We start from the raw sequence: 11,287 nt of genomic DNA on the forward strand, positions 1-11,287 counted from the left end.
TGAGACACTGCGAGATGTACCAAAGTAATGTGGGAAAACTAGGACATGACATCCAACAGACATACTCCAGCGATAACTACAGATATAGAGCATAATGCCATTTTAAATCATGATCTTGAAAAAATATATCGAGAAATATTGATTAAGAAGGTCAATTTGAGAAGACTTACATTCGATAAAGCTACAAGGCTTCAAAGAACGATGAACTTGAAAAAAGGCCAAGCTTTCAACAAGCGCTTCCGTGATGAAAGCTTCTTCAAATGTGCGGCGGACTGCAAAATAGGTATTGTTTTCTCTAAATATCAATACGACGATTCCTTCTGCCAAACAAACTCGCACCAATGCGAACAGATTATGCTGTCTAAACGAAACTCGACCAAGACATGCTTTACGAGCAGGCGGTGAACAGGTGCCTTATAGAGATAACCAGCTCAACAGGTGAAGGTTTCGAGGAAATTTATTTAAATGTTGAAATACGAGGAATGTTTATACAAAATGATTCCCACGAGAAGCCGTCCAGTGATGGCCGCTGTCCTCGCTGTGTTCGTCTGCATCGTTTGGTTCAGTGTCACGTGTCCCACTTCTATCTCAGGTATGTAATTTGTAAAATTCCCGGATCACAGAAACTTCAATTAAATTAAACTACCTTAGTTAAGTCTCAGAGAAGACAAAACACAATTTTTTTTTTCACTGCTCTCTAACACTGAAATCACAACTGGAACAAAATTTTGAATTAGGGTTTCAAAACGTTTAGAGGGCTACCTCTAACTTGCTCAGAACTAGCGATAATTTCCCTTTCATTCGATAGATTTATCAACGTTCGATTTCTCTTTACTCAATAAATGCTCTGTTATGAAGACAGGTTGTAAGAAAAAGGAAAGTCATCCGCTGGAGTGAGACTGTATTGCCAAACATGCAAATTTCCATAAGAGCATGAGAAGAGATGAAAAAAACTAAAAGTTTAGCTTTGTTTGTATTTATTATAGTTCCCGAAATGTTTACACTATCTGGCAGAGCACCTTATCATATTTTATGAAGACGTGCGTATTCGTTACAAATTTTTCAGTTATGATTGTTTCATGAGTCTGGTAAACTGTTTGTGTAATGCGTAGTTTCATATCAAACACTTTTTTCTTCTAACACTACTCAACTTTGGCTCAGCATTCAAATCGAATGTTTAACTGACACATTCAAACCTTTTCCATTTACAGGCGAAGCAAAGATTAGTGGAAAGATAACATCACTTGAGTTGGACAAGCAAGATGATGCGGTGCTAAATAACATTGAAGGATTGAATGATGGTTTGTTTTACTCCTGTTTTGATTTTTACAGTCTCTGTTTCCAGTCCCCATTTATTAACAGGAAATTGCGCGGTCACCCACCATATCATATAAGGAGCGCCTAGCACCTTAGGAAGGCAGCACGCCAGAGAAGAGGCGACTGGGAACGAAAGACAAGTGTTTGATTTGGTACAGCCCGCGCGCGGTTTTCAAAATTAGAACTGAACATAACACTCAGTTTAAACCTTCTTGGGTGTATGAATTTGTCATTATCTATTGCATGAGCTCAGCATTCTGACAGAAGAAAAGAAATCACACGTTTTGTACCTCATACCTGTGGGCTTCGGACCTAAGTTACACATTTTTGAATGTGTAACTTATTTCGTAAATGGCAGAAAAAGTTTTTTTCTGCTTCCCATCTTCTATGCCAGCGTCGCCTGACTCGACGTTGCTTTTACAAAATAACAATGTTGCCCTTATTAGATCGATTTTTTTAGTACAATATGCTATACGCGTGTCAGCGGTGTACAGTGGACAATCCCACATCTACATTTTCAAAATCTTGCAGGTGTTAAAGACAAACTCTACGAGGCAGATATCGTGTTGTCTGATGAAGACAAGCGTCAAGTTGATCAGAGAGAGGAAGGAGATGCAGACGGTCCAGGAAATAGAGACTTGATAAAAAGAAACGCTATTCGAAACAGGCAAAAACTGTGGAAAACCCGCGTTGTGCCGTACAGAATATCACCAGCTCTGTGTAAGTATTAATAAGTTAAAAGGAACAAAACATTCCAAGAGTGCAGGCCGAACATAACCGAGCACATAAGCGTAACCCGAGCATAGTCGAGTATAACCCGAACATAGCTAAACACATTCCAAGAGTATTTGAGCACATCCCCAGCATAGCCAGACACACCCTGGACGTAGCCGAGCATATCCTGAACGTAGCTGAACACGTCTCGAAGAATGTCGAGCACATCTGAACATAGTCAAGCGCATTCCAAACATAGCCGAGTTTTATCGACTTGAAAGTCTACACTTGGCAGTTTCTACTTCAAGATTTTAGTTTCCAGTTCTTTCAACTGGCATTTAATCATAGAAATCTATCCGTAGCCATCAGTAGGGAGAGTTGGTCGGTTGATCTTGAATCTTAATGGGTTCGGTGAAAGTTGTTTAAGTGTTGAAGACTTCCTTTTCAGTTCGCGCCAGAAGAGTCATAATGGCCGCCATAAAAGAGTTTCACCGACACACCTGTATACACTTTAAACCGCGTAAAAAACAGAGGCACTGGATCTGGTTCGTCAAACGGCCTGGGTAAGAATATAATCTTGGATGCCGTCCTTCTCTATTGTTAGAATCACAGGAGTGATTTTTTTACTGGAAAAGCAGTGGAAAGCTTCTTAAACTCGTTCAAATCAATGCTGTTGAGTACCTTATTCAGTCGTAATTCGTGAACTGAGCCCGCAATTTTTTACGAAGGTTGCTTAGCAACGTGACGCCTTTTCATGACATCATACTTAGTTGGGCAGAAAGATTTAGAAACTCTTTGAATGCTTTAATGAAAATTTGTTAAAACCAAAACGCAAGCTATCTTTGCCGCAAATCGTGTTTCTGGCGTTATTACAATGCCTTTCACCAACCACGCTAAGAACTCAACACTCTTTCAGGTGTTGGTCGTCAGTAGGTCAGCAAGTCTCTAAACCAGGCCCCCAGCTCCTGTCTGTTGGACCCGGTTGTGACAAGAAAGGCATCATAATGCACGAACTGATGCACGCAGTGGGCTTTTGGCACGAACAGTCACGCACTGACCGTAATAAGTACGTGGAGGTGCTGTGGGAGAATGTCGGCAAGGGTGAGTTGGCTGAAAACAAAGCACCTCTGTACCCAGTTGAAAGTTGTTTCGCGTTTTTCTATCTGCCTGTCCTCCTGTCTAATTGTTTCTTTGGCTAGCTGCATGTCTATCTGTGTGATGGCCGGTCAGTCAATCAGTACGTCCGTCCGTCCAGTTCTCTGAACGACTGTCTGTTCCGTCTATTTTTTCGTCTTTCTGTGGTTCGTGTGCTTCGCTTGTATTGTTATGAGTATGGAAATTGCAATCATCTTCTGGTCATGACTCTGACCCGTAATCTTAAATTTCAAATAAACTGATCTAATGAATTGATTTTTAAAAGATCTTCAATACTGGATAAACCAGCACTCATTATTCACAGACTCGTAGCCAGAAAAAAATAATCACTGTGGCAATGTTATTTGTTTGCTTGTTTGTATCTGTATACACGAGCTGACGCATGCTGTTGGTTTTTGGCACGAACAGTCAGATATCTTTGTTAATTCCTTGCTAATATTGAATAAATAAATTACAATATTTAGAGAGGAAGTCACATCAGCCTTAGCTGGTTTTCATGCGGGTGCTCTATCCTGGTCGAATTAGAATTTGGAGATGTTGGTTTTTGTGAAGGGAGGAAAACCTGAAAACCCAGAGAAAAACCCTCGGAAAAAGGCGACAATCAGCAACAAACTCAACCCACGTATGGCACCGGCCCAGAATCAAACCCAGGCCACATTGGTGGGAGGCGAGTGCTCTCACCACTGCGCCATACCTGCTCCCAGGGACTCGAAGTTTCTGTAATGGTGAACTTTTCCATTGCTTACTCTTACTGTCACAGGTCAAGCTCACAATTTTAACAAGTACTCTCATGGTAAACTAGACTACCTTGGCGCCATGTACGACTTCCAAAGCCTGATGCATTATGGGAGTCATGCGTTCTCCAAGAATGGTAAGCGCACAATAAAGGCCATCAAACAACCCAACTTGCAGTTCGGTCAGAGAAAGGGCTTCAGTGAGACGGACATACAGCAGTTGAATGCGCTATACGACTGTAAAAGTGAGTATATGACATAGTAAAGCAACGCGAATAAACTTTCCAAAGCTTAGCCCGCAGTGCGGACCTATCTAGGCGCGCGACTAGTAAATTTCCACCTAAAAACGAGGGGTTGCTTTGAGCCAATAAGGAAGCCAAAAAAATTGGGTTTTGGGCGAAATTACGTCTTAAGAAGGCCAGATGCGCTTAAAGTTGTAGTTTTACATTTTCTACGGAATGGATGGTCGGCTAATGGTATCGTTAGTTATATTAGAGAGTCAGCAAATTCTGTCAGGCAAAACCATGCGCCGCCGAGTGGGTCCACAACAAATTTGACCACTGTGATGACACTTATCGTTGTCGATAAGAGTGTAGGCCACGCTACATCACATTCGATTTGTTTTTTACCACAATATCGACGTTAAAGAAAATGTTTTTTTTTTTTTTTCAGAGCACGAGCTGAAAAAGTTATGCGTGACACATTGACGCGAGCAGCGTTGTCCGGACTCTTATCGACAACGGTAAATTAGCCAATCAGATTGCGAGATTAGTAGCAATTATGGTAAAAAATAATGTAAACAAAGGGGTCACTGTGAAAATAGTTCGTAAGGCTATTTTACGAGGAAACGGATCTTTCTTTCTCTCTTTCAATCTCGGAAAGCTAAGAGCTTGAAAGCCTGGAGTTCTTGGACAAAGTTTGGTCCGTGTAATGACAGATGTCACAAAATACGTCAGAGATTCTGCATGGCACGTGATCGAACGAGATGTCCTGGGGCGGGCCTTTACGGAATCCAAAGACAGGCAAAGACGTGTTCTCTTCAAGAGTGTTACGGTAAGTGCATTTTGTGAAAAACTATTGGGTTTATTGCGTAGCTATACAAAATGAATTCCTTTTTTTCTATCTGAATTCTTGTTAATTTTTACCTCGAACAAGGAAGCGCGCGTGTTTGAGAACGCAAATGCTATTAAAGATTGAGCTCTTTTGAGTCACATCGCTAGTACGGAGGTGGGAGAATGAGGTCGATGGTTGTCTTTTAGTTATGTAGGATCGAAAAACATTAACCTAATCTACCGTCATATAGAAAAAAATAAAGTATAACAACAAGACGGAATTTGAATGCAAATGCGAACTGGATATGTAGCGACAAGCGAACACATGTTTGGTTGCTCGGAAAACCCGCGAAATTTAAATCAATACAAGCGCAGTTTTAGATAATAATTTTGTAACAATCTTTATTCGTCATTTCGTGGGGGGCAGGAAGGAAACGTTCGCCTAATTAACCGAAGGTTGCAACTTTTTGCTACTTTGTCCATTGGGCACGTGCAAAAGGAAATGCAAATTTGGTACAGTTTAGCCAAATCATTTTATGCAACGCCAACACTTAGGCAGCGTCCACACTACGCCGGAGAAATTTGACAACGCATCTTTATTTCTACGGTTAGGCCTTTCGTCCAAACTAATCCCTCAGGCAAGCGGAGCTTTTTGAAAAGCGCTCTTCCAACCGTAGAAATTTGAATACGCCAGCTTTGCGTTTTAGTCAGGACGGAAAACAGCAATATACTACCGTCCCCGTTACCGCGGTGAACCTTTCACGAGCTCTGAAAACTACAAGTCTTCGATTTAACCCAAACGTCAAAAACCGCAGAGCCGCTTGCTTAAACATTTGCATGTCAGTGGGCTCCCCACGGAGTGTCTTCTTGACTCCCTTGTCGAATGAAGTCTCAACCACATTGTTTATGGTTTAGAAAAGAGGCAAATATAATTGTTAGCATGCGGCTGCAAGTTAGGTCGAATTTGCTAGTTACCAAAGACCAATATCATGGTCTTTAATTTTAATTGAAGTCGTTTGTCAGCGGCCCGGGGGGGGGGGTACTCCCTTATACGGGCTATATAGGTAAGTGCGGCCCCAAAGGGTATGGTTTTTCAGCCGTTTCGGTCATAAATAGGGTATCGATTTTAGCTGATTTTGGCCATTTTGGTCATAAATAGGGTATGGTTTTTGCACTTTAGCCTTGATATGGGTATGTTTTTAAGAAGAAGCCACTTTTTCGTCATTATCGAAAAGAAAATCAACAAATGCCCCTCACAAAATATGTTTACGGTAATTTAACATCGGTCTGAACTAGGGAACTAATTTTAACGCAGGTCTGAAACAGGGTTTTGATTTTAGGGTCAGGTCATGAATAGGGTTTCGAATTTTTGGTCAGGTCATAAGTAGGGTAGGGAATATCGCAGATTTTGGTGATAAATAGGGTAAGGGTTTTGGGAGGCGGGCCGCACACCCCCACCCAATTTTTCTGGCAGTAACCCCCCCCCCCCCCCCCCTCGGGGTTAGCGGCAAGTTGAAATTTTTAAGTCATCGACATATGTCATTTTTAATTTTTTTTTAACTTTTGGCTAGTTTGTTGATGCCTCAGTTAATATGTTGGGCGCTTGATTCATGACAGGAGCCATAATCGGGGACCCCGATTATGGCTCCTGTTCATGATTAATTTGTGAATTTTAATTAAAATTTTGTTTTCAGCTGCCGAACTGAAAACAAAGTTTTGCGCCGCCTTATCAGTTAATTACGATTTGGATTATTTGGGAGATTTTTAACAATGATTCCTTTTTTGGGCAAAAGGTTTCCGAATTTTAGCGACGTTCGCGATTAGTTGGTTAACCTGTATCAGCGGGAGATCAAAGCCATTTTCCCCCGTAATAACGAGGGGTCCGTAAAACGGGGTCCGACTCATTGTTGTTCACTTACTGTTTTTTGAGATTTTATAATAATCACCAATCATGGCATTTTGATCGCAATAGCATCAATCAATTGCAATATGTGAAAGTGGAAAAACAGATGCCTTTTTATGGGAGCATGAAGTGTTAAGATTATTCGTCGCTAGGCCGGGTTTTTCGAAAGCCGATTAATGCTAACCCAGGATTAAAAGCTAACCGAAGTTTTAATTTTTCTTGCATAAAAATGTTTTTCACTTGTTATGTTTTGTGTGGTTTGAGATTCAAAACTGAAGGATAATCAATATAAAAAGAAAACCTCACTGAAAAGTTACAAAACTGAAATCAAACCTCTCTCGAATCCTGGGTTAGCTTATTCGGATTTCGAACACTCTGGTGTTTGTTCAAACTATCCTCTCAGCCTCCTTTGATGTAAATTGTTTGTGAATATTGAGGTGATATAAGGTGTTAAGCTGATCCTCTCCTAGGATAGACAATCCTCTTTGTTTCGTAAGAAACAATGTATGTGTGTCGTATCTCCGAAATTTCTTATAAAACTAGTTGCTAGGATCTACATTCTTGTTATGTGTTACATTTTGCGGAAAAATTAAAAGCAACTTCGGTATCTCAGTAAATCGATCAATAAATGTTTGTTTCAGCTCCGGTACAAGGTCACTGGGGTCGTTGGACTGCTTGGTCTTTCTGTGGAACGACTTGTGGACCTGGCCTGCGTACCAGATCGAGACTTTGCGACGATCCACCCCCAAAGTATGGCGGGGAAAGGTGCCTTGGAAGCAGTGTTCAGACTGAACACTGCATGAAACGTAACTGTTAGCGGAGAAATAAGAAAAACAAGCGTCTTAATTTGTAAAAAGTATTCGGATTGGTTTATTTTATTATAAACCAGTGGGAAATGTTGCTTAGTGTCTAAAGGGAGGCGATTTCCAACCGATAAAAGGTATATTTTTCCTTCGACTAGGACATGGCAAATAAGAGCCTCCGCTTCTGTTCTTGACTTAATCCCCCCATCACGCCCCACTCAGAATGTTTATCCCAATCCCGCCTGGTTAGAATCGCAACTCTCCACGTAACGTCCGTAAACTGCGATTTTCTATTCTCCATCCCGCTTCCCGCCGTAAATTTTTAAAACTATCTCGCATCCCACCTTTCACAATGAGCAAATCCTGTTTCCGCTGAAGTATTTTCACCCCGCATCCAGCTATGAAAATTCCTCTCAACCCGCATCCCGCCTCCAATTTTACTTTCTTCCCGCATCCTGCCAAACCTATGTTGAACCCTCAATAAAGTTAAAGACCTTAACATAAGCGGACATTGTTTATAACTAACGTCGGTGGATCAAAGCTACAATATTCATGGCCAGATGTGAATTCAAAAGATTTTTATGAGAAAGTATTTTATTAATAAGCCTTATTCGCGACAGCCGCCGTAACGATTTTCAAATTATAATTCAAATTAGCGGCATCTGCTCTGCTAGAGGGCAAATGCTTGAAAAATTGAGACACTTTTCAGAAAATCATCGTAACACTTTAATATCCATACCAAAATTATGTTTGAGTGCTCGATTATACACAGCTATTAAAGCAACTTTTATTAGTTTGTAATGGTTCCCCCTCACCCCCCAGGCATGCTTGCCGCGCGCGTAGATATATCCGGACTTATTTAACTCAGTTGCCAAGCCTTTTATTTCATGTAAAGTCCCCAAAGCAACTCATATAAAATTGTACCACTGTCTACTATAATGCTGCAAGAATGCAATGCTTACCTTTGAAAACATCATCACTATGCAAAGAGCAGAGCCATAAATAGCCAGAAAAACAACAAAAACCTCGGTTTTCCCGTTACTAGCCATGACCCTGAAGAAAGCTGTCATAGATCTCCCCATTTTAAGCCATTTTTTCCCTTAGTTTGCCTTAATTGGGAAGGAGGCGCAGTGGCCTCATGGTTAGTACGCTCGTCCCCAGAGCGAGCGGTCCAGGTTCGAGCCTTAGCCGGGGACACTGTGTTGTGTTCTTGGGCAAGACACTTAACTCTCACAGTGCCTCTCTCCACCCAGGAGAATAAATGGGTACTGGCGAATTGTTGGGGAAACCTAACAAATTGCGGGGTAGTGACCTGCGATGGACTAGCATCCCGTCCAGGGGAAGTAGAAATACTCCTAGCCGCTTCATGCTACAGAAACCGGGATAAGCTCCGGTAGCTATGAGCCAGTCGGCTCCAAGGCTTCACTTTTTCTTTTTTTTTTTTTTGTCTTAATTAATGTGAATATATACCTGCTCATGCTGACATGTGGGTGAAGTGGACTATGCAAAATCGCTCTTAACATCAATAGCGCATGGTGGATTTATTAGGCCTTGTCCGCACTACGCCGGAGAAAGTTGAAAACGCAGCTTTATTTCTACGGTTAGGCCAACCTTTTACACTAATCCGTCACGAAACTCAGCTTTTCGATAACTCTCTTCAGGCTGGAGGATTTTGAAAACGCTGGCTTTGCGTTTTCGTGTGAACGGAAAACATTTTGAAAACGGTGCTTTTCGAAAACGATAAGATCCCAATAATCATGTTTGGGCTGTTTTCACGTGATAGTGAAACCTCAGTTTTCAAATCCTCCGGCGAAGTGCGCACGGAAAACATTTGTTGCGTTTTCGGAGTGAAACCTCAGTTTTCAAATTCCTCCGGCGTAGTGTGAACGGGTCGTAAAGGGAGCAAAAAAATGGAGCGTGGAAAACACATTTCACTGTTTCTTGTTCATGCAGCTCATCAAGTCTGCGAACATGTTTATAACTAACGCGATATCGAACAAACAAGTCAAATTTGATCTAAAGATACATTCATCTATAAATACAACAAGCGCAGCGGAAACTGTCCTTCTTAACTGAATTAATCTTCAAGATGTTTTGTCTTCTTATAGATTAATTTGCCAATCTCGATATCGGCTACAAAGTGTACACCGCATGCATGTCGCTATTCTACACAGGCTCCACTCAGATAACGCTTTTACACCCACTCATCAACCTAACTACGGTATTTTATGTGTTCAAAGACATATTCAAAGTCCAAGTTTTTACACATTTCGAGAAATAGATGAGTGAATAAATTTCACGAATGCAAAGTGAAAGCAAAGCTCCCGCCGTACAATCATTTTAGGCATCAAAGGCTCAGACAATTTAAATATGTGGTCGACCATACTTTACGTATTTCAGACTTGACTTGACCATTGAAAAAAAAAAGGGTCAAATCTTTCAAAGATTCTATTTTAAGAAGAAGAAGAAGAAAAGAAAAACAGCTCAATTTTGGTCTCCAAGGAAATTCGAGAAGATTTATGAAAAAAAAAACAAAAAAAAAACGAACCAGAATGAGTATTCTTTGACACATGACCTTTGTACATACAGCTGTAGCTATGCATATTCGTTCTCAATATGACAAGAAACCGCCCTGAGGGAAACTTAGTACACAACCAGTAGGGCCATCATCACTCAAAAGTTTGAATATTCCCAGAAGAGGGTGGTAGTTCCTAAATATGCTACATAGATACGAGCGGCGACAAAAAGTGGTGGTTTGACCGTTTATATTAATGTTAACAATTCGGTCTGAAATACTTAAGGAACGGTCTGATCTGGAGTTTGATGATGGTTTTTCGAAGAAACCATTTTTTATTTTTATTTTTACTATTACCAAGACTGAAGATACCATGACCTCTTGCTTGAGATGAGCTGTCAATCTGAGAGAGGGCAGGGAAAATCATATATAAAATCTCGAGGAGTGTTTCCGAGCTTGATTTATAGCTCGCGTGATCATGTAGCTTTATAAGCTTTGTCTTTTGGAATTGAAAACGAGATTATTTTTGTCTACTATAATGAGGGATGTTTTGAAAATATCGTGTCGACGTTAATTAATTGCAACTCAGTCTTCTACCTTACAACCTTTGCAAATGATGTTAATTAATTTACATTTATCAATCATTATTCAGCGTTGATCACGTTGCTGTACTGACACAGTCAGAATGTACTTTTAAAACTGTCATCTCTGCTATGTTTTGCGGGTAAGGACGATCGGATGCAAAGAGACATGTTTCAACAGCTAGTTCATAGGCAAACCAAGAAAAACATAGAAGAGTTTTTATCTGATGCGATAGCGTGTCTTTCCTTTAGCTAACGTGCCTTTTTTTCGACATGCACTCGTTGTAAATTACTGATGTCTATTTGCAATTGCAAGTAACTCAACCCAAACTATTAATAAACTTCCAACAGCTATCATTTGAACGTTCACGTTAATCTGCGACCCGGTTTACCGAATGCGAACGTGTTGTTCACTCTTGCGGACAAGGAGACCACTAGGATCGGATGTAAAGAGACATATTTCAAAAGCTCGTTTTATTTTTCCGGTACGAAGATAAAATTTTGATGTATTTG

At 40.7% G+C, this 11,287-nt stretch overlaps 1 protein-coding gene across 1 annotated transcript; it reads left to right on the top strand.

Annotated features, from left to right (window-relative positions):
* Positions 1-495: 495 nt before the first annotated feature.
* On the top strand, positions 496-8,153 carry LOC145490501 (astacin-like metalloendopeptidase). The gene is made up of 8 exons (XM_081469607.1): positions 496-592; positions 1,113-1,301; positions 1,849-2,037; positions 2,480-2,594; positions 2,948-3,132; positions 3,947-4,165; positions 4,803-4,973; positions 7,517-8,153. Exons 1-8 carry the CDS (start codon positions 496-498, stop codon positions 7,690-7,692), a joined length of 1,341 nt encoding a protein of 446 aa, XP_081325733.1. The 3' UTR covers positions 7,693-8,153.
* The last annotated feature ends 3,134 nt before the right edge of the window (positions 8,154-11,287 follow it).

The sequence above is a fragment of the Orbicella franksi genome, chromosome 6 (assembly GCF_964199315.1).
Source record: "Orbicella franksi chromosome 6, jaOrbFran1.1, whole genome shotgun sequence".
In the NCBI taxonomy this organism is placed as follows: domain Eukaryota; kingdom Metazoa; phylum Cnidaria; class Anthozoa; order Scleractinia; family Merulinidae; genus Orbicella; species Orbicella franksi.

Coding starts and splice junctions, on each gene's coding strand:
- LOC145490501 (XM_081469607.1), top strand. CDS start 496: ATGATTCCCACGAGAAGCCGTCCAGTGATGGCCGCTGTCCTCGCTGTG. Junction 2,595..2,947: donor TGGTTCGTCAAACGGCCTGG/GTAAGAATATAA, acceptor ACACTCTTTCAG/GTGTTGGTCGTCAGTAGGTC. Junction 4,974..7,516: donor TTCTCTTCAAGAGTGTTACG/GTAAGTGCATTT, acceptor TGTTTGTTTCAG/CTCCGGTACAAGGTCACTGG.